Consider the following 24746-nt stretch of genomic DNA (forward strand, 5'->3'; position numbering starts at 1 on the left):
ACAACTGATCACAGCTTTTAGCTTTCTCGGTGACCTCGACTACCCCCTCACACCGCTATGCATACTTTGATCAGTTTCGATAATGGACACTGCGACAATAAAGGAAGTCTGAGAGTTGCAAAACATCGCCCACACACCCTTTAGAACACCCTGATCCATGAGGCATCACATCATTACCAGCAGACTGTTCTTATTTAGCGGCTGCGCTGAAGAATTTAGCAAGACGAATGAACCTGGTTCTGTTGGTACAGACGTAAAAGAAGATAAGGGGAGGGAGGGAGAGGAGGAGACAAACTCATGTCAAAGAAGAAACATGCACAGACAATTAATTTCTCTTTGTGTTGGCAACTTAATCCCGTTATATACCCACAGGATTTTTATAGCTACTAACTTTCCGTTTAGCGTAAACCATTTATGAATAATGGCATGGAAAAGTGTAAAAGGAAACAGTTTAAGTGAACAGGATCGACTCTGTTAGATTTTATCCTGCGTCTGGCAAAAGCAAATGAAAGAGGGAGGAAGATTTAAGCTCTCAGATGTTCCTGAGAGCTTGTGCTATTCATACCAGTTGCTGGTACGCAGTCTAAAGGCCAGGTTGTATTAGTCAGTGGGAAACTAGTAATTGAAGGATGACTTTAATAGAACACACAAGTCCACATTGTAAACTATGAAAATAATGGCCAGGGGTTAAATTGGGTCAGAGCGACCCAGAATGCTATTCAACCAGGTTAGACTCCATCAATTCTACAGTATTTATATATAGTGCAGGTGGGGTTTGATCCAGTGCACATCCTTCAGCTTTATTTAGCAAGCTTCATTTCAATTATATATTAACCTTCCTCTAATGAGTGGCAGTCTCAAACTAAGATTACAACACTGTGAGAAGAAAAAAGAAAGAACTTCTCATTTATGGTGAAAAAAATTAAATATGTATATGTAATATGAAACATAATATACTGTAAAATCTGATTATTGCAAAGAAAAATGTTTTTAAATAAAATAAAATTACAGTAATAACCAGTAAAGGAAATTCCCAGAATTTATACTTTATATGAGTTTTTGTTTCTCCTCTTTTTTTCTCCAATTGACAGTGTTTTTTGGTTACATTACAATAATTTCTTTACGAATTATTGCATTATTTTAGTGGCGATGGTGTTTTTATTTTTTGTATGATTTTGCTCCGTCTCTTTTATGATTAACTCGACTTATCATGTGACTCTCAGTTTTATTTAATAATGCATTTTTGCGGTGGTTGTCAGTGCATTTTAAGGTAATTCTGGTAAACTGACATATTAACATTAAATAGTTATAAATTTCAAATTTTAGTGACCTAGAAACTAAAGTACAGAATTAAAATAAAAAATATATATATGGACCTTACTGTATATCTGTATTTTTACCAAATTGTTTCATCCTGGATCACCCTCAGATCATATCCTCCGACTTCAAAAATCCCAGAGTAACCCCCATTAATATCTCACACCACCATGTCCAGCTTCTTATTTCGTGTAGGGTGCAGGTGTGGACCCATAAGCCATTGCTCCGAGGGAGAGATGGCAGGGGGTAGAATGAAGAGAGAACATGAGAGAAGGAGGGGGTTAATGAAAAGAGAATGTTCTCTGTTTGGGTTTTTTAGTGGAGGTTGCTGTGGGCATTTTTTGTAGCTTCCATCTGAAAATGCTGAGAAAGGGAAGGGGGGAGTATGTAAGAGACGGAGAGAGAGAGAGAGAGAGAGAGGGAGAATGAAGGAGGGGGGTGAGTGATTATGTGTCAAAAGAAGGGATTTTAGATTCAGTCTTTAAAAAGCTCTGGCACTGAGTTCAGAAGTTCCCAAACTCAAAACTTCCAAACCTGGGACAGTCGCAACGAGTGAGTGAGGCGGTACAAAACCAGAGCGGGAAACTGAAAAACATTTCAGAGGGTAAATAAACATAGAGGATGTTCCTGGTTCTGAGCTGTGCTGAGTGCAAAGTAAGCGAGGAATAGGAAACAATCTCCCCCTCCAGGCTGTCGTCTGGACAGTGTTGCTTTTAAATCTGCTGCATTTTTTGGCAAACAGCACTACAAGTGTGCTGTTGTTGAATAAGATCTCCCTGGAACAACTCATCAAGCAGAGAAAAAGGGAAAAAAAGGAGGCTAGAAGCAGAACTTGAACTCCGAACTTCAGAAAAGTTTGGACAAGAGCAAATCCGACCTGCTTCTAGAGGAGTGCCCACGCGATTTCACCCTTCCCTGGATTATAACTTTCCTACCGTCAGCGTTTTCCTGGGATGGGCTGGCTGCTGTGTCTGTGTTACCTGGCAGCAGCAGTGGCTGTGGCTATTGGCTCAGAAAGAAGACAGCACCAGGTGCAGCATGGCCCCTGCCGCTACACTTTTATTCTTCCAGAGGTGGAGCAGTGCCGGCCTGCAGGGGACTTCCAGGTGACTAACTCCCTCCAGCGAGACTCGCCCTCGGCCCCGGAGTCGCCCCACGCTGAACCCACCTGGCAGGAAAAGAAGCTGGAGACCCTAGAGAGCGCCACGGAGAACAATACACAGTGGCTGCAGAAGGTATAGTGAATTAGCTTCATCCACCTCATTCTGTCTGTTTCGCTCTCATCTTGCTTTGCACCAGTGGTTCTCTAAATACTACTATTCTAAAATAGGGAGGGAATTACGGGGGATTCTTGGGTTGATGAAAAATAATTCATTAAATCAAATATAAAAATGCTAAATAAATGCAAGAAAAGTTTTCACCTAGGTGCTGCAGCTCTGTATTAAAAAATAATAATAAAATGAAACAATTAAAAGAATAAGCTTATTAACAAAGATTAAATATTTTATCTTTTTGCTTGCATGCCATGTATTCATTAACTGACATCAAAGAACCGTGAATGTGCAAACGTATCATTAAATGATTGAAATACTACTTCTAATTCTCAGGGGTTTGGTTTCTACATCTAAGGGATTTGACTTAGTTTGGGACCCCTGTGCTAAATGATAACTAACAAGATATTTTAACAAGATAAATAGGCTTAATAACTTTTAAAAGGAAGTAGAAAATGGCATTAATGGTGATGTGCAATCGGATGTTATGCTGAAAAATTTGAAATGGCTAAGCAGATCGCATGGATTGGTGTTCCAGTGCAGTTCCAATTAAAACAAAACTAAATTCATCTTGGTAGAAGGTTGACAGGTTGTGTGACATCCTCGAAAACCACGAACAAAGCTATAAAAGGGAATAAAACCCAGAATAGCAAGGTTTAGGTTGACCACAATGCATTTGTCTAGTGAATTATAGGCAGCCAAGCATGAAATTGTTGAAATTTAGACATTTAGAAACCAAACTGTAAATATTTGTGCCGCTCAGACTACATCATGGATAATTTAGGAGTTCTTGGAAATATTAATTTTTAGTGCTTGATTGTAAAGGGATTTTGTTTACTTTCGTACGATAAATAATTGTGATGCTTTGTTGGGTCGCCACTTGACGTCCGATGTGAATTCTGGATTCTGAAGCCAAACCGCTTGAGAACAAGTTTATGTGCATTATTTATGCTTGTGCACTATAGATGTGTCCCAATCTGCATTACGCATTATCCTCACAAGGTTATTGAATTTGGGAAGGAGAGAGAAAGGGAGAGGTAAATCTTGGACATGTTTAAGCAAGATTTCCTGAATGTGTAGATCTTTTAAAGCTGGTGGACAGTTTGTCAGTATCAGTTTTAAAACACGGATTTGGCCTCCATTAAGAGCCAGATCCATTTCTCACTGTCATATTTTCAGAGAATAAAACTGCAGCATTGATTCTGCTGTGTAAAAAGAAGTAGTCTATCTATTTCTACCTGATCTAACCCCTTTAAAATAACTTTTGCTGATGTAATCGAATAAAATCAGGTTGATACTACAATTGCATTTATTCATTCAACAGGTCTTTTTATCCGAAGCTTGAATAAAACATTCCTGTCGTATCATATAATATATTGACTTTGATAAGTCTATTTAACTTCTCTTCATTTTTTTAGGTTTCCTGATAAACATTGTTACAGTGCGCTTCTGGATAACATAATTCAGGCTTATCTTAGAAACATTCTGTTTGACAGAGATATTGCTGTTTAACAGTTAAAACCTGCAGATTATTGTTTGGGAGCTTGAGATAATGTTGTTTTTGCAGTGAAGGTCTTTTAAAGCGTGATAACATTATGGTACAGTCATTTCCTACAGTAATTCAAATCAATTGTGCATTTGGAGTCCCTTTTCAAACTACGTTTCAAAGGGAAGGTCATTGCTCGTCACATCACAACTTGCAGATGTTATTTAGGTCCTCTGAAACACACAGTACTTCTAATATATGCCTGTTCTTTGCTAAAAATACAACAATGTGATCTATATGTTGCATGTCCCAGCTTTGGCCTGCTCTGCTCGTCACCCAGACTTTTGACTGTCTGGAAAGTCTGTCTCGTTATTCAGCCCTCCTATTGGTCTGCTCCATAAATATGGACACGGAGTGGGCTTAGTATCATACGTGCATAACAGAAATGTTCCTGCGTGCCAAAGGATTACAAAAAGGGACAAAAACACTCATGAATTGGCTCACTTTTCATTTTACAGGCCATACATCTGGCACAAGATGCATTTAACTGACAGTATAAGGTATAGAGGGGGGTAGTGGAATGGCTACTATATCTCAGAAACAGCGGTCCAGACAGACCCTCCTGACATGCCTATATGCACGCTCTCACCAACAGGCCAAATGTTGTATAAATTATTATTTCACTCCCTCTCCGGTCATTGAGTGCAGTTTGCGGTAGAAGCAGCAGCTTCCTGAGCATTGGAGAGTGTTGACCTCTGGCCTGCCGCTGAGTGGATTGTACTGGGTTTTCAACACCACAGAGGATCTGCTTTGCATATGTATTACTAGACTTTCCGGCCAGAGGCCACACATGAGACGTTGTATTTGTATCACACACCATACTCCCACATGATTATCTGACCCTCAGGGTCTTCGAACCCCCCCCTGAAAGAAAGCATGAGCTAATCCTGGATGTTCTTCAATGAAATTCCAACGAGGGGACAAGCATGCTGAATTACATGTCAGTTTCTGATTTCTGTTGAGTCGCATTCATCCTGTGGGTGGTCAATGAGAGGTGCTTATGCTGTTATACATGAAATGTCTGAGAGATTTTCAGCAAGTTCCCTTTCGAAATTTGAGGTCTTCGTCAAAGCAGCTTGCAGCTTATCTTTCCTACACTTTTATATGACATGCAGCCTGGTTCTTTAAGCTAATGTGGTAAAAGAATGAGGTTACATTTTTGCGAGTGTTGGGGAAGCTATTTTTAAACGTTAGCTTTCAAAAGTAATTTAAAGTGCTGAAACTACAGTCAAGACATGCTTTAGGAAAAGTTACGGAGAAAAAGTACTTCATTTAAGTTCTTTAAGAGGGCATTTAAGATCTCAATTAGGATCAGAGTTGAAAAAATCTGTAAGGTATATAAATAGAGTAGAGAACAATGATGAACAGCAGCATTTACTGCTTCAGAAACACTTAAATTAATCTAATAAATTCAACAGAATGAAAATAGGTTTGGGGTCAAAAAGGTTTTTTATGCCTCGGAAAGAAGATCCTTATGCTCAGCTGATCAAAAAATACTTTTAAAACTGGAATGTAATTTATTTTTGTGATGTCAAAGATGAATTAACAGCAGCCGTTACTCTAGTCTCCGTGTCAAATCATTTGGTGTTCAGGAAACAGTTCTTATTATTACCAGTGCTAAAAACAGTTCATGAATAAATCAATAGTGAGTTTAATGGAAAAACCTTTGAAAAATTGCCCTTGCTGAATCTGCATATATATATATATATATATATATATATATATATATATATATATATATATATATATATATAATATCTTACAGATCCATTTTGAATGCTGATGTGTGTGTGCATGTGTTGGAATTTGTGGTTTATCGGGACACATGTTTTAAGGTATTATAATTTAAAGGTGGTTTACTGCCAATGTCTCTGTAATTCAAAAAGCCTCATCACCAGAGGTCACTCACTCACCCCATGTACTCTTGCTATACACTACTGTTGCACCTCACACTGGGCTTAATTTCCCATACTCAGTTGTACAGATGCATTCAGTTGCACACTCACCTGATTACACAGCTCCATCCAGTTTAACACACGCTGCATAAGCCTTGAACTTCCTCGCACTCACCTCCAAGTATTGTCTAGTGTCAATCGCTCCTGTAAGGAGCCCTTCTATGTTTTGTTTTGTTCTGAGTTTATCTTTGTATTGTTTGCAATCTCTCTCCTAGCACTTTATGGAGACATTTTATTTTCTAGTTTCTAGACTCTTTTCATAGCATTAGTCTTAATCAAGTCTTGCTGTGTTCTATGATTTCCTGGTTCCTTATTCTTGCCTGAGTATCTTGGAGTTTCTGGATTACCCCTTTTGTCAAGCCTGGATTCTGTTTGGTGTCGACTGACTCATTCCTTAGTTTGGATTATTCTCTTGTCTCGCCTTTACCATAACTGTTTGATGTTTTGACCCTGTCTGTGTTTTATGTCTTATAATAAAAGTATGCAAATGAATTTGCCTCTTGTCTTGTCAGCCCTGTTACCTAGGGTTAGGTGTAGGGTTGGTAATAGCACATACAGTTTGTACCGTATGAAAACCATTATGCCATGGAGAGTCCCATTAATTCACAAATACCAACATGTGTGCGTTTGCGTATTCCACACATCTTACGGCACAAGAAAAATTATTCATGAATGGTTTGAGTATAGAAAGTGATTCATATATGGGTGTAAAACTAAACAAACCTATTATAAACATAGCAATTAACACAAATCTTCTTGCCCCGAAATGTTTATCCAGACACTATTCAGAAAAGAGAGAACAGCAAACATGGAAAATCACAAAAGCTTATTGTGTCATAGTGCTGGCACAACAAACCATAAAGCCTTTATATTTTTTTGTTTTAGAGGTGAATAAATCACCTTTCTTCCAGGCAAGAACACGTCTTGATGTGAAATATACACAGGCAGTTGCAGTTTCTTGGCTTCCCAACATCCGTTCTTAACAATGCGTTCTAATCCAAAATAATCTCCTACGACAGATCTGCTGCTTGCTTATGCAGCCTTTGTCTCTCAGTTTAAAGCAGCCAAGATGCACTGACATGTCCTGCTAAAAAAAGATAGGAAAAACACAAAGGAGTCAGAGACAGACAGATGAGATAGAGAACCATAGGAAAAACTGAATTAAAGGAATAGCTCACCCCAAAATCTGTTCCAATAAAAAAAAAAAAAAAAATCATCTACATCTTGGATGGCTTGAGTGCAGTTTCCATTTTGGGGACCTATTGCTTTAAATAATTGCTTCAAACCTAAAATGAAAAGCTATTATTTTTTTCTAAGCCTGAATGCATTGTTATATTTTTATAAAATAACATTTATATTTTATTATGGCTTTAAAGCTACTAAAAATAATATAAAAGCAGTCCTACTAATTTGTATACGAAATATGGTACAATTATTGCAGGCTGGAAGTCATTTATAAAAAACAACATTGAATCGCTGATTTATGACATTTGGTTTTGTTTCAAAACCTAACGTCAAAACTACTTTTGTAGATTGTTTCTGGATCTTGACAGTGTGTGTTCACTATGTATGTAAAAGATGTATGTGAATGTTCTCTACCACACATTTTTGTGTGTACCACAGGGAAAAAAATAACATGCAGTTTTTAAACATCATGGGGGTGAGTATAATACAAAAAGTTCAGTCTTGCACAATAAAATAATTCTTGCTCAATTGTCCTTGAGTAGATCCATCTATTGTTTTCAGTAAAGCTTCACTGAGGGCCTGAAGCATTCATGTTTGGCCCTATTTAATAATAAATCTCATTTTCCAGGAAATTGGAAAATACAAATGGACTTGGCCACTTTTTAATTCAGTTCCGTTTTTATGACTCGTTATTTAACTCAATTAAAACCCTTTGAATGTTCATTACGAAAGTGGCGGAACAGCAAGATTAAAGGTGGTTTAATCAATGCTTCTTTAGTTTTGTGAAGCTCACCTACTTAAAGACTGGCAAAACGTCCTTGGAAAAACGTTGAAATTATATGGTATGGTGAAGATATGACAGGATTTCTCTTCCCTTTTGTTATTTTATGAAAAGGCCACATCAATCTTAGATCTGTTTATAACTCTCAGATGCCTGGTGCCTCAATTTTATAGTTCGCGTAAATGGTCAAGATCTTTATTTATTTATTTTTGCCTTCCCTCATATAACATCCAATAAGGAATTAAACTGAGTGAACGAAGCATTGTTTACCCTAGGTGCACATACTAATGTTTCAGTGCGGTGGTACTGTAGTTGACTGAAAGATGCCATGTATTGTGCATATAATATAAAACATATTGTCATGGCCTCTGTGTAGGATGTTGCTTGGTTACGGGCAGTGGCACTGAAGATGGACGAGGGCATATTTGTATTATATATTATATTTCTTTTGTTGCTTTTGTCGGAGCAGTGTCTTACCAGTCTTGACATCTCGTGAAGTTGATCAATATTTTACACACAGATCATATACAGATCAGATACAGTTCACGATATGATATCATATACACACACACACTGTGCGGCGTATGATTTCACATAGTATGCACAATCGATTAAAATCTTTATTTATTTCGCTTTTAAATAAAATAATAACAAAATACTAAAAAGTGTGATAATATTAATACTACATTGAAAATAATATAATTCTTAAAAACAGTGATCGTGCATTAACGGCCTGAACTTATTTACCCCCCAAATTTTTATTTTGAACATAGTTTATTAATTTGGGAGATTGTAAGAACTTAATGAAACAACATTTTTAATTAGCTTTAAACATTAATACACAAAATGACTTAACCCCCAAAAGTTACATTTTGTAGACAATATTTTATTCTTTATAACCTCCAATTAAACGATTTCAAGCTTCACCTCTCTACTGCATATTTGGCCCATTCCCATTCCATTCCCATGTAAATTATTACAGCCTCTGGGGGGGTTAAATAATTTTGATTGCAACTGAATATTCATATCCATAAACAATAGGGTTTTAACTTAGCGTGCTTTAATGCTGCCTATGCAAGCTAATGTTCTCTGGTGACGCTTAAAAGCTCAAGATGTTGGTGTATGTTTGTTGATGTGTCTTGTGTCATGTTTACAGCTGGAGAGCTATATTCAGGAGAATGTGCGATCAGAGATGGAGCGGAATGTCATTCACACTCAGACAGCCACCATGCTGGAGATCGGAACCAATCTTCTAAGCCAATCAGCAGAAAACACACGCAAACTGACAGATGTAGAGACACAGGTGAGGCTGATCAAATGAGACTGACAGCATCCAGACAAACAAACAGCGGCACTGCTCTGACTGCAGCTTCTGTTCGTCTTTGCTGTGAAATGCCTTTTCTCTAATTGTTAAACCACATTATGAAGACAAGCTGCCATGAAAAGTGGCCACTTCTCATGTCGTCATTTGTCCAAAATTCTCTATTATAATAAGCAAACTGCTCAATAATTTGCATTGGTGGCTCACAATCGAATTAAATTCTTGGAGCACAGTGACTGAGAATTTTTAATCTTGTGCAGTAAAGTGAGTTCATAAAATTAGGCTTCATTGCATCACATTTGACACTCAAAGCACCGCTGCCCATTTTGGATAGTGTGTGTGTTTGTGTGTGTGTGTGTGTGTGTGTGTGTGTGTGTGTGTTTGGTTTTTCACTCATCTGAATTCATGGCCAACAGAAGCAGGGTTAAGTGGCCATGCAGAGTAGTGTTGGAAAAGAATCAGAGAGACAGTGAAAATAGCCCAACTAAAACAGCCATAGTGTTTATCCTCTCAAAGAGTGATTGTTTCACACTGCTATGTTTTGCCTTCATCAGCAGTTCATTGAACATCATAGTGCAGCCTGAAAAAATATTGTGCTGCTTTTGTCAGGGCTTACAGTATGGTTGCTGTGTTTGAACGGCTTGAAAAAACATGTAGCTGTTTGAAGAAACAGGCATGATGGGATAATCGCTGCTGATCTATGTGTGACTTTTTGAGTCTTTGGATCACTTGATTATGGCTTTACAAACTTCATGAAACAGAAATGAACCACCTATCATTATTTTCCAACCCTCATGTCGCTCCAAATCCATAACTTTCTTCCTTCTGTGGTGCACAAAAAGATTTCAAAATCTCTCCTTTTATCAGCTACAATGAATAGGACCTGTCCAATTTGTGAACATATTTTCAAGTTGAATCATTTCAGTTAATCAAAATATTTGGTCACGGTGGTTTACAGCTTATTTAAATAGTAGATTGCTTGTAAAAACATGAACGTTTCAATGTTCCTAACTCAAAACGATCGTATAGTTTGTAATATAGAGCATGAGACTAATGGGCTTTTTTTAGATGACATTTTTAAGGTGCATTTGCATCCTCTTTGAAGCTTGATGGTCTGTGTATGTTGTAATTGAATGGAAAGTGTGACCAACAAAGTCTCTTGGATTATTCATTTTTGTGTTCTGTGGAAGAAAGAAAGCAATTCGGATTTGGAACAGCATAAAGGTAAATGACAGAATTTACATTTTTGGGTGAACTATTACGTTAACCGTGATTAAAGCTCATTAACATATTTTATTTGTTTCCAGCACTTCAAACGTTTTCAGATAGAGTTGGCAACTTTAATGTCACGGGGAAACATCTGGTACTACCTTCAACATTTAACTACAGCGTTTTCTAGGGAAAATAAGTGAAATCCTGTACATTTGCATTCAAGCGGAGATGAAAACCATAGTAGTTGGACAAGAAAAGCGCCATCGTTCTGCCATGTCTTTGAATATTTTAAAGGTAATCTCTCTTTCCGCTTGTCTGTCATGTGGGCCTGTTTGCAGGTGCTGAACCAAACCAGTCGTCTGGAGATACAGCTGCTGGAGTACTCTCTGAGCACCAACAGGCTGGAGAAGCAGCTCTTAGAGCAAACCCAGGAAGTCTCCCGCCTCAATGACAAAAACAGGTGAGTCGTCTGGAAATGTGCACACCTTCCTGTATGTGAACGCTGTCTCTAAAGCTGTTACAATGTGTATTTTTGACACACACGATAAAAAGGCAAATGAGCTGCAAGATGCAAAAGACCTGTAATACTACACCTCTGAAGCTCTTCATGCAAACAAGTTTGCTTAAAAAGACAAAAATGCGTCTGCATGTATGCAGTTCGATCAGTGTTTATATGCAATAAAAAGACATATCTTTGTAGAAGGGAGAAATCTCTTTTTAAAAATATCTTCATTTGCGTTTTGAAGATGAACGAGTGAGTAAATGATTAAAGAGCGTCGTCACCATTTTCATATCCTTGTGTCATTCCAAACTGGGGTGTATTTTTTTCTTGTGTTTAGCACAAAGAAAAAGACTGTAGGTAAGCAGGAAGTTTCAGTTCCCATTGACTTTCACATATGGACAAAAAAACTATGGAAGTCAATTGGAACAAAATGTTAAGTTACCAACATTCCTCATAATATCTCCTTTTCTGTGCTGCATAAAAAAATATTATACAGGTTATGAAATAACACGAAGGTGAGTAAATTATGACAGAACCATCCCTTTAATATCAGCTGTAAACAGGCCCAAAATCATCTCTACTTCCTATTTATACCTGGTATTTATTATTTTATACTCTGAAAAAAGCATCACCTGTTTCACATCTCTTTTATGACTTTATAACTGCATTCAAATAAACAATGATGCTGCAGAGCAGCAAGCACCTTTGACACAAAAAACAGCACTCTGTTACAGTAAATTGGCTGTCAAGAGCCAGTAATAAAGGAAATGCATTTTCATCTTTCCATGTTGGTCTTTAGGGAAGTATGGCTCAGTAATTATGCATCTTTCTGCTAACCCAAATTAAAATATGCAAGCTTTCTGTGGAAACTTAAACTTTCTGTCTGAAAATGGGACAGTAAGATAATCTATTCAGGAGTGAAATATCATTGGATTTAGTTTTTGCTTTACAATAAAGCTGCAGCTTAACAACAGCCATGTCCACAAATTTAGATAACTTAAAAACAATTTAGTGTATTTTCAGACAACACGAAAAGGTATTCTCAAGTGCAGAGCTCCTTGAAAGGGTGAATGCTTGAAGAACAGAAACAGCAAGCGGAGTGAGATTTAGCGAATGTTTCTTTCGACTAGCTGAAAGTAGCTTGTTCAATCTGTGTGGGTGGATCGTTTCAATAAAAAACTGCTGCAAAGTCATTAGTCGGACTCATAAAGATCAGGCCTGTGGGATTTATTGTCTTTATTTGGAGCTTGGTACGGTGCCAGCTCACACAGCCTGTCAGAGTGTTGATTTTGATTTTGATAGAGAAGCCCAGGCAACACGACCATCTGTGAATGGCAGCGGTATCCAGGTGTTTACAGGTCTACCAGCCTCTCAGGCTCGCAGAGGTGTGTGATGTGGAATCTGAGAGGCTTGTTCAAGGGTGTCGTCTGTGCCGAGAGCGCTGTGAACCAACAAACAGCTTCACACAGAGTGAAGTATTAAACATTTGAATTTGATATGACACTTAATATAGTAAGACAAAACAATTGTGTCTAAAGGCACGATTTATGCGCCTCCTGTCCAAATATTGCAGCCTGCTGGAGTAATACAAATGGTAAAACATTATAATGCCTTTAGAAATAAATTTGCTATTAGAAAAGTGTTTTATCATTTACTGATAAGGAGGGTATCACTATGGTATTACATTTGAATGTGGTCAGGGAATTTAGTTATTGAAAATTTGCCATAGTAATTCAGTAAATATTGAAAGTTAATATTGAGAAACTTACATTATATACACAATATTGTTCTACAACTATAATAGATCCAGTTTTGTTTCCTCCTGAGCACATAGTGGCCTTTGCCTCCTGAATGAATCAATGTTGCAACCAGTTGATTGAATGAAGTACTGTGGATAACAAAGTATGTTCTATATAGTAACAAAGTGTGAAGTGTAATTAAAATCTGGACGTACTACACCGATCACTGTCTGGTACTTTTTATATACTTTTTTGATGAATTTAAACATACAGTACTATTCATTTCACGTCTTGTTTTTCTGCTACATTATCAGGAACAGGCATATTTGAGTGCAGGGAGTGCTTTGAATGAATCGATTGAATGAATGATTCAATGAATCACTCATTAAGACTCATCTTTAAGTTGGAGAACACTACACAGTTTTCAAAATCTGACTCAGTGCAACTAGTGCAGACTCATCCAGACTCTAAATTTTGGAAAAAAAAAAACTATGTAAGACCATGCAGTGTATTCAAGCCTTATTGAAGTATTCTCCAGACAAACGACTAACGCACCGACTGACAGTCTATCTGGGACGCAGACAGGTGGTGCGAAAATCATAGTGCATTGGACTATTATATAAGAAATGTATAAATGGCTTTCTAAAAGTGTTGAGCTTGTAAGATGCAAATAGCAAATACATATATAAACCAGGCTGTTTCTTCTCAGCTATCTGGAACAGCGTTTTGCTACCATGGAGGCCAGGCACAGCAGAGAGCTTCAGGCCATCCAGCAGGAGAAACAGCAGCTGTTGGAGCTGCTGGACAGACAGAATCACCTGGTCAGCCTGCTGGAGGAGAACTAGCCAGCTCCACTCGTAACAGCACACTGCTCCAACGACAGCAGGCCACACTCACTGACACAGTGCAGCAGCTACTGGCTATGGTCACTCACTGTAACGGTTAGTGCCAAATTAACATTATCAAAGGCTAGACTGCGTACAGCCAACTCAGTGGGAACTAAAGAATCTCTCTAAACTGGGCAACTGCTTAAATTTCCAGAAGTGATCTGCCAACAATTTTCAAGAAGATTGCGGTGTAAATCAATATTGATTCAAAATAGGACTTGGGTATACTTGTATTTCTTATTATTAGGTTTTCTCAAACCTAACAATACCCTGTGTATTTCCAGATATTTCCACTCCACTTGAAAAGGAGATGCTGAAGTTCAGAGACTGTGCTGAGATATTCAAATCTGGAGTTACAGAAAGTGGGATATACAGCATTCATCTTCCTAACTCAACCCAGAAAACCAAGGTTTGTGGATGGTTTAACCATTATTTAAAACATTACTTTGAATAAATTCTAGTGTTGGGACTAATTGTCACTATTAACTAGTTGTATTATTTTATAGTATTATTAACATATTGGCTGCGTAGTAATTCTTATGTAAAGCACACATTCTGCATTCCATATTCTACATCCCTAACCCTAATTAACTTAGCAACTATACTAACTATTAGCAAGTTTACTGAGGCAAAATGTGTAGTTAATTGTTTGTTAAAAGTGTGATTTGGATCTTGAAATAAAGAGTGAGCGAATTTGATTTATATGTAATAATAAAAAAAAAAGAATCTTGGCATGTATCTTGATTACTGAAGAAACTGAACTCCCCTGACATTTAGTTCTTTGTGTTGTTTTTGAGGACAAAATAATCTGGAATGACAAAATGGTTTAATATACTGCAATTTCAGTACGTCTTTGAAAAAAAAAGGGCAAGATGAAAATGTCATGTGGATCAGAAAACCAAGTCAAGAAGTCAGAGAATTCCTTTAGGCCAATTCTTTGTGTGCGGAAAATAAGCACCCGTATTTATTTCAAAATCTTGCCCTACTGAACCACAAGAAAACCTCTAAAGGTTTGTGTTCTGCCTTTGACTTCCAGAGTCAAATCTAATTTCTGGCAGGCTCTTGGGGTGATGAACATTTTAAAAACGTGGCTAAAATTGTTTTTGTTATTCATTATTTTCCTGTGCACTCATTCGTCTTCCCCTCTGTTTCCTGTGGGCATAGGAGCCAGGTGTTTGGCAAAGATTCGAGAGCTTCCTGCCAACACAGGGTTTAATGCAGCAAGTGAGAGCGAGCTGGTATATGTAGTATCACCACCCTTTCATTCTGTGCCACCCCTCAGAGAAGCACACTGGGTGGCTCTTTTCATTTAGAGTTCAAATTGCTCTTTTTTCTACTGCACTTTGTTTGCATAATGATACAAATCAACGTATTTATGAGAGATATTGATTAGTGCTGATTGAGGTTTATTGACAACAAATGGTTCCTTTGGAAAATCTTGACTGGTGATTCTCATTTATGAACACATTATTGTGAAAGTTTAAATAGGTTTTTGCTGCCAGAGACAAGCTAAAGTTTTAGACGAAGAAAAGACTGTTATGCAAATAACAGGATAATAAACGGATATGTTGTGCCGAATAAGAATCAGTTCATACTCCCTAAAACAACCTCTCTACAGATGTCATTAATGCAAGTGCTTTGTCTTTAAACCCTGATTAGCCGTTTAAAGTTTCACGATGGACGGTCTCATGTGTTGTTATCCCACTTTTTGTTTTTGCCAAGCAGAACTTATTGCTTTTCGCCTTCTCCTTAAGCTTAATTCCTCTCAAAAACAGCTGGGAAAATTGGAGAAAAATCATACAGAGGATATTTACTTGGAATGTTTTTACTCGACACCCACAGGCTAGAAATATTTAATATTTCAGAATAAAATCCTTTACGGGATTGGCTTTAATTAGTTTTGATGGATTCGGATGATGGAACTCAATGAGTTGGCCTTTTATTATTTTATTTTGCTTCCCGTTGCTCATACTAATTTGCTGTTTTTGCCACAAAGCAGTAAATTATTAAGTTATTTTGTGTTCAATACCAAATCAATGGTTAGTAAAAGATTCATTGGATCCGCAAAAAAAGCACCGAGTTTATGTTCGTGTGTTTAAACTGAACCGAGATCAGTGTGCTCATGTCCCAAAAATGTCTGCCTTAGACTTTGTTTGTACTTTATGGCTAAAATTGGTACAATTCATCATTGGCAAGTTTATTGCACAGTGGTTAACCAAATTCAAAAGCTAAATACAAACCCAACAGAGTACTCATATAGCCTGAAGACCTAGTATCTCACTGTGGACAGGAACAGAATGTCCTGCTTTGGAGGTCCAAATGTGGTGGTTTGTGATCCAGTCTTGTCCCCATGCGTATTTAAAAAGGATTGTGGGCCACAGTTTTTGTTGTTTTGTTGATTTTGCGATGACTCTTAAAGATCATATTCTACAATCTCAGTTATCTGTATTTTGTCAGTGTAACCCGCAGAGATAAGAAAGGTCCTTATTCAAAACATGCTGAGTTGTGGCACATTGTGGAATATCCTGGGAAATTACAGTAGTTTTGAGCAGTCAAATATCAAAACCGCCACTTATTTTGTGAATAGTGTGAGAGTACTTACCAAATTAGGACTAAAATAATACTGCTGTTAATAAAAATTAACCTAATAAAATATAGCACCCGCAAAGAGTCTCACGCCATTTTTTAAAATTAAATAACGGTTTTCTCACAAATGTTAGCTTAAAAGAAAAAGAATGTTTCATTTAGTTCTCACTCTCTGCTGTTAAAAGTATAAAATGACAAGATGTATTTATATTGCGTTGCATGTGTTTCTGTATGGTTGTTTCTTACCAGGTATTCTGTGACATGAAAACTAAAGGGGGAGGCTGGACTGTCTTTCAGCATCGATATGATGGATCTGTCGATTTCAACCGGGGCTGGAATGATTACAAACTGGTATGAGCAATTTGTCCAATGCCAATTAGAGCATTTTACACATTTAATCCATTTCAGGAACGTAAGCGATCGCTTAGTAGGAGCGAGTACAGTTTGGCTTCAAATTCTCTTATATCCAATTTTCGATTTATTTTAGCGCAGGCATTTACATTAAGCAGGTCTTCATATATCTATCTTGAGTAAGACCCATCTGGTAAATTCCACAATATCAGTCATGTTTTGGAAAACGGCACATATCGCCATGCATCACATCTGACAAGGTGAACATTGTAAAGTACCTAGCTGAAGGAATTCGATTTTGTGCCATCATTAAAGATTGGTTAAAAATATTTTTTCTTGATTTTGCTTTAGACAATGAAGTATGATCACTCCTTTAATGAAGACATACTGTATAATTTACATGTGGGCCTGTCTATCCCTTATTGAGATTTTTTGATTTATGCACAATTCTGCTACCATTAATCTGAGGCGCCTAACATTTTAAACACATATTTAACCTGAACTGATGGAGAAAGTCTAACTCTTGTGGTGTTTTGACTTGTATGGCCATAGAATACTGATGCGTCAGTGACCCCATTGATCTTTTTTTGAGGAAGAGAATTCCGATTGGCCGTCTCTGCATTCCCATGTCTCCCTATGTTGTTACACCTGCATTCCCTCTCTGTCTGGGAGGATAAGTATAAATTAATCTGGTCACAGGGTCATTTGAAGAGGAAAAGATAAGAAAAGACATTATAATTTAAGTAGGATGTCATCATTCATGCACTGCGTCCGTTATTTAAAGTATGCTATTGTTAGTAAAGCTCGCTTTAAAATCAGCGTTTTCCACCTGAAAAAGTAACAACTCCCTGGAGATCTGATTTGTTTGGAAACTATTGAGTTTTAAATGCAAAAACAGTGGTAATTCATCTCACCTGGGCCATTTCAACAGACAAATTGCTATGGCTGCTCTGGGAGTGCGTCAGAACCGCACAAGTTTTTGTTTTTCTCTTTTCCTTGTTGTTTTCCAAGAAAAATGTTTTTACAAGTGAATGATAAATATTTGGCCCCAGATGGAGAGTGGGAGTGGGGAGCCCCTGTAGATTGTTGATAACGCGTGCATTGAAGCATTTGAATGCCCAACTGCACTACCACATCTCACAGCGTTCAAATGTGCCGTTTCATTTGCTCGTCCAAAACAGATGGAAATGCAGCGTTCTGCTGTGGTTACAGGAGGTCTTGTGAAATGTTTAATAGTATGTGAAAAGGAACCCCAGGATTGCTATCTTTCTGCTATCGGTGTAAATAATTATGTAATACTTAGAAAAGAATAATTTCAGACAGAATTATTCATAATTGTCTCTTTTACAGAATACAGAAATACTGGTCAGAATATTTCAACACACTCAGCGCTTATAGTTGGATGTAAACATGATGAACTACAGACCTACTGTAGAGTGAAAACAATTATTTCAAAGTAGCATTTTAAAATTTAGATTTTGTGTGTATCCTCCACTGGAAATGAATGACTTCAGGTTGTTTGTCCGAGATTGTTAAAATGAGATGTATGTCAAGCAGATAAAGCAACTGTTTTGTTTTTTCGTCATCTATATCGCAGGGATTTGGAGATCCATCAGGAGAACACTGGTTAGGAAATGATGCAATCCACATGCTTACAACATCAAAAGTCTATACTCTCCAGGTCCACCTCAAAGACTCAGAGGGGCAGCAAGCTTATTCTCAATATGACCAGTTCTACATTAACGGAGAGGATAAGAAATACAGGTACCAAAAAGTTCTCTATTCTCTTGACTCTAGATGTTGCATAGAAGCACAGAACAATTTTCCTATTACCAAAAAAAAACTAAACTATTTAAAATACTACACTGAGTGGCTGTTTTTACGCAATTATTTAAGGGACCAATCATTTCAAATGAACTTGGGATCAGATATGATTGGTCTATGGCATTGTTTTTGCATTTAGTATGAGGGGTTCCCTAATATAACCTTTCATTTGAGTTAACCGAAATCAGCAACAGAAAAACATTTGGATCCATTTTGTTTTGTGATTTAACTCGATAACAAGCAGTGGAAAGTGAAAGGGAGGTGGCAGAGCAGTGTGTGGTAGACATTCCCGCCAAACGCTTTCCTCCACTGAACGCGACTGCAACAATCACTCAACAAAACATTCAAAATAAGAAATCCAGCAACAGGCTCATTATAATACCCTCTGTCAAATTGAAAACTCCTTCTCAGCATTTGAAGCTGCTCCCTACGTATTAGCATTTCATAAAGTGCTGGGGATGAAATCGGCCATGGTGGACACATCCTACCAGTCTCAATCATAAATGACGCCTATGTGGAAACAAGCAAAACCTCCAGTACTTTGGGTTTTGCATTACAGCCGTGTTTTATTCTGTTAGTCAAAGCAAGACAAAATTGAACTTGTGTGAGTAATGCTGTTTATTTTAATACACTGTGTGTCATTTAAGTAGAATATGTTCAGTATATAATTGTTCAGAGCACAGAATCTGATTAAGGCTTGATTTGCATTTAGATTTGCAATGTGAATCACATTTTTAGAACATTATTGATACATTTAATTTTTTTTTTTGTTGGCTTGTCTTTGTCATTTTCCGGGGATAGGAGACGCTTGTGTGATTTTGTACACAAGTCAAAATGATGAGCTACATTTAGGGTAAACCGGCATTTCTCCCAGCATCGTTATTGCTTATGGTCTGCCGATCCCAGGAGCAGATCTGCCTACAAAAGAGAAACAGGGCAAACCATTTCAAGCATGAGGCTTTGCCAGAAAACTGCCGAGTTAAACAAATCTCACACCTCTCTTAAGGGATGCAATTAAACATGCAGTATTGCTTGTGGGCATACTTATACAGCGAATGAACCAGAACCAGAAATATTAAATTTAACTCAAAATAAATGATTTGGAATACAGCTATAGAATGCGAGAGTGTTGTAGCAATGGTATCAGATTGTGTTTGTGTGCGTGTAAACAGGTAGAGAAATTGCTGAACTAGAACTTGCCAAATCCCACGTTTGTTTTCTAGTTTACCTCATATGGTAAGTGTGCGTTTATTAGCGCGCTGAGAATCCTGGCATGGTCTCGAGGGTTTTGGGCCCATTTGGGATTAACCAGCCAAGCAACCTATGGTGCAAAAATGTTTTGATGCCAACACAATCTCCTGCAGTTTCTAGCTGTGTGGTCCTTTCTCTGGCACAGTGTGTTCGCGATTCCTCCTGGTGAGACATCATCAACAATGGATTGTGGATAATGGAGGCTGAATATCTTTGGAATACACATTAATGAGTCTTAGAGCTTTCCGAAATAAGAAAGAGGAAAAAGATAAATCACTTAGGAGTATCTTATACGGGCTTGCAGCCGGTCCAATTACTGGGGTTAACAGTGGATGTAATAGATGTAGACGCTTTCATCTGATTATGTAAAAATAACAGTACGTTGAAGTGATCCTTTGTGTATAGTATTTAAGTAATTTATTTAAAACAGGATATGTGCCGGGGCTTATTAAGCAAGCTAATGCTGCAACTCGACATACAGGAAGTGGCAAAAAGAGAAAGTGGTATAGCAAAGTTTTCTGGCTATGTTTTTAAACATAAAACGCACCGTTTTTACACTGTAATCTTCACGAATATACATAAAAAAATTTAGGTTTGGTTTGGGGTGGTAGGATTTTATTTTCTGAAAGTAGCATATTTTTTATTTGTTTGATCAAAAATGTGGTAAAAAGGTAATATTTGAAAATATTATAATTTTTTACTGCCATTTATCCCTGTGATGTTCAGCAGTCATTACTCCAGTATTCAGTGTCAAATGATCTTTCAGAAATCATTATAATAAGTCATTAATTTGCTGCTCAAGAAAAATATATAATTATTATCAATGTTAAAACAGTTGGTTGCAATGTTTTCAGTATTGTTTGATGAATAAATGTCCTTACCCATACATGTTTGCCTTTATATTTATATATGGGGTCCCTCACAAGGATAACCATGTTTGGGAGTCTGCCGCATTAAAAACATTAAAAACCACACCCATCCATGTTTTTTTCCCTCTTCAGTCTCCACGCAAGTGGTTTCAGTGGTACAGCTGGACGCACTAGTAGTCTTACCCACTCAGGAACCCTGTTCAGCACAAAGGATCAGGACAATGACCAGTGCAGCTGCAAGTGTGCTCAGATGGCCACAGGAGGTATCACGTTTATATTCTTTCTAACTGGGTATGTAATTATCAAACTGCTTATAATGAAAAACAACTTTCCAACATCATGCAACTACAATGATGCTAAAATATAAGGCATGCTAATATGTAATAATACGTTATAAAACAACAGTTCACATTTATTTGACTTTGAATAATGATATTGATTAAAACAAAATATGGCTTTTTTTAGTTTTGATTAGTCTAAATCTTAGTAGTCTTTTTTACTACGTTATTTCCTCACCCAAAGGTCCACTAGTGTTAGTCAGGTATTGTAGGTTTGCTGCTGGGTTCAATACAGTTGATGGTGCCTTATACTTTGACAGCAGCATTTTTCCAAAGCCTGCATTACACCCTGACAGAACCACAAAACAATCCTCACTGAAATGTACTGCACAAACTCTGAAGTTTGGGTTGATGTGATCAGGGACCTTGTTAAAAACAAACTTTGGACACTTTTTTTTTTACTAAAGTTAAGAAGAGCCACAGATTAGAGTTGCTGGAACCAAACTCCCTGCTTACATCCAACAGATAAAGGTAACACAAAACATCCATGAATCCATCTCTCGTGTGCTGCTCACAATAAAACAAAATGATGGAAGGCTGTGTAAAAATATTTGATCAAATATGAAGCATGTCTGCTATTTTATCTCAATGCTAAGTCAGTGTGATCCACCTCTGCAGAGCCCTGTGCAGATTTCCTCTGACAGAGCCTACATTTAAAAAGCCAATATTAAGTGTTGTTATTATTAAAGGAATAGTTTACCCAAAAATTCAAAATTACTAAAAAAAGTACTCACCCTCAGGCAATCCAAAATGTAGATCAGTTTTTCTGTAGGAGAAGTTTAGCACCACTTGCTCGCTAATGGATTCTCTGCAGTAAATGGGTGCCGTCAGAATGAGAGTCTGGCTATAAAATAAAAATATATATATCATAATAATGGTGGCTGGAGAAGTCTGGATTAATATATAACACATTTGAACTTCTTACGGCACCAATGAACTCAGGGGATCCTTTGGTAAATTTCTCCAAACTTGTGTCGATGAAGAAACAAACTCATCTGCATCTTGGATGGTCTGAGGGTAAGCACATTTTTAGCAAATGATCATTTCTGAATGAACTATTTCTTAAACGGAAACTATTAATGGAAAGAAAGGCTGAAACTAAAATATTTTAATAATATAAATATTAGATAAAACCATAGGAATGTTGCCATGGCAGCTTAGTTCATGTTAATAACTGATATTACCTGTCTTTTATCTCTGCAGGGTGGTGGTTCGAAGCTTGTGGTCCTTCCAATCTCAATGGGATATACTATTCTGGAAGCTCCAATGTGATACGGTATAACAGTATAAAGTGGTACTACTGGAAAGGGCCGAGCTGGATGGCGACCATGACCACTATGATGATACGGCCTGTGGACTTCTAAAAACAGGAAGACACTCTCATAAATGGGTCATTTGACTTTACTGACAGCCAAATCATCCAAACAAGCTGGTGACATCAATGAAAATTATGGACAACTTGAGCACTGGACAGCTTGTGCCCATGTCATTGTAGCCATTCAATCTGTCTCCGTTTTGTTTGTTTAGTCTGGCGAAACAGACACAAATTGCACCATAAATGTTTTATCTCCCTGTATAGCAAACTCTTCCAATGTAAAATGCAATGAACTGGAATGGCTGATCAGTGCTCACATTTGTAGTTGATGTTTGAGCCCGATGTCTGTCTGGAAAAACACTAACCTATCTTCCTCCTCCATCCAGTGGAACATCGGCTCTCCTGAGATTTCTTTTCCAATTCTAGTGCCTATAAAGGGTTTAAGAGAGAATACCTCTTATACAAGCGCTCAAGACACTGAAACAGGTGTATGTTTTATATGCACACCTTTCATTATAAATACATATTTGTAATAAAACAACAGACATCAAGACTTCCCTACAGAATTCTGTTTCAACCTTTCACAGAATGTTTGCCTATAGGATTAATTCTTCATTACAGACCTGCATGTTTAATGATATGTAAATATGTAATATATTAAAAGTATGCTTAGCAAAAATAATGTTTAATCAAAAAAAAAAAAAACCTGACGTGATTGAAAATAATAACTTACTAAACTACAAGTTATCATATGTGAGAAGTATTGATTTAGTAAATGCTCAGTCAGTTCAACTGTGTGAAGGGGGACCCTGGGAATTAAGGCTTGTATGGCTTAATATAACGTAAATTATGTCCCTGAAATATGTAGAAAAAAAACCATGAATGGTTTATGTTAGTAAGAAATTCACATCGTTTTAAACATACTTTGAACTGTGGTGGGCGTCATTATTCTGATGACCCCCTATAACAGCCATTTTAAGTGGTGTCCGAAACCATAGTGGAAGTTCTTGAGTGCACTCCTTCAATCCCATAATGCATGGCAAAAACGATTGTACAAGCGATGTGCACTCAAAGGTTAGAGAATTCCCATATTAAAATACTGATATGATGACCACAGCAAATGAAAGAGCTTATAGGATGCGATGGATATAAGCATAGGCTTAAACGAAATTCCGTACCATGATTTTATTTTCCCTCACAAGAAGTCTTAATGCCCTGGATATCGAGGGAAATCCTCGATAAGAAACTCCTCCAGCGGCCGTGACGTAATAATAAGCGTGGGTATGTTTACATCCTAATAGGATGGCATAGCATTTCTTGTCTCAGCCGTTTGTGAGCTCTTTCGGCAGCTGTGATCTACTAAAAGAGTCAAGGGCATCAGAGCATAAGCGGAGAGGACAAAGATATGTTTTTTAAGGAAGTTGTGTTCATCTACAGACATCTTCCCATTATTTTGTCCAACTCTTATCGCTTCTCTTGTTGCCTTGCGACTAAAAATTACCACCAAAAATGGTATCTTGTAAGAATTTTATTTTCTGAACTGTTTACTCTGAGTTGTGTTGCAGTAAAAAGCATAGACATGCATAGACGCCTCATTAGATCGATCCAGGCACGTAGATGCGGCCGCCATGTTGTTTTTGATGTTGTTCACCATACTGTGGGTTTGCACAGAATCACCGAGCTGTTGTGTGCAGGATTGTGGCATCTTTTGAATATTCATTGATTACTATGGTGAATGACTATATTGCGCTACAATATAGAGGACAGCTTACGTATCACGGCTCATAGAAACAGTCGCTAATGAGGCATCTATGCCATCTATATATGTCTATTTTTTTTTAAATAGCACACACCTTTCGTGGGTTTCTATTACACATTTCAGTAAGAGACATAATTAACGTTATATTAAGCTATAAATGCTTAATATGCCTTGAAGTGAAAGATTAATTGACTGATTTAAACTGGTAAGTCATCAAGCTATTCATTACACTACTCATTCATTTGAGAATCATGTTGTTATTTATTTATTTAACTAAAAAAAACATAAAAACACCTAAGAGCAATTTGTTTGTGAATCATGCTACAGTGAGTGTGTTGTGGGTTTTTGATTAGATAAAAGAAACAACACATTCATGTTTCCCTCATCAAATTGCATACTTTTGATTTATTAATAGTTTTGCAAATGTGAATCATGTTTGAAGGTTTTGATTGAATCACTTGAAAGAACTGGGTCATTTATTTATGAATCTGATTACACTGGTCATGGATTTAAAAAAAAAAAAACGGTTATTAAAGCGTCATTTATTTGGTAACCACGCTATGCTGTTTTAAATCACTCAAAAGAATCGATTCATAAGAATCATTCATTTGGGAATCAAACTAGCGTGGTTGTTTTTGATTCACTAAAAATACGATTTTAAGAATTGTATAATAAAAAGGGGATCTAAAAAGATGCGCCTTTTAAAGAGTCATTGTCATCAAAAAACTAAACATATA

The 24746-nt window shown here is 37.2% G+C and overlaps 1 protein-coding gene and 1 long non-coding RNA gene across 2 annotated transcripts; one reads left to right on the plus strand and one right to left on the minus strand.

Moving 5' to 3' along the window:
• The first annotated feature begins 1798 nt into the window (after window positions 1-1798).
• Window positions 1799-22806, plus strand: angpt2b (angiopoietin 2b). Its single transcript, XM_043217231.1, is given in 11 exon segments — window positions 1799-2552; window positions 9212-9358; window positions 10927-11048; window positions 13539-13663; window positions 13666-13770; window positions 14001-14125; window positions 14881-14940; window positions 16552-16653; window positions 18251-18417; window positions 20730-20860; window positions 22139-22806. Coding segments are annotated over 11 exon segments (1527 nt in total). The 5' UTR covers window positions 1799-2270; the 3' UTR covers window positions 22300-22806.
• On the minus strand, window positions 19112-22261 carry LOC122323417. Its single transcript, XR_006247002.1, has 3 exons — window positions 22120-22261; window positions 21670-21946; window positions 19112-19890 (listed from the first exon to the last, which is right to left on the minus strand). It is a non-coding gene; the product is annotated as an uncharacterized LOC122323417 (long non-coding RNA).
• Window positions 22807-24746: the final 1940 nt, after the last annotated feature.

This window comes from Puntigrus tetrazona, chromosome 19 (genome assembly GCF_018831695.1).
Source record: "Puntigrus tetrazona isolate hp1 chromosome 19, ASM1883169v1, whole genome shotgun sequence".
Classification (NCBI taxonomy): Eukaryota; Metazoa; Chordata; class Actinopteri; order Cypriniformes; family Cyprinidae; genus Puntigrus; species Puntigrus tetrazona.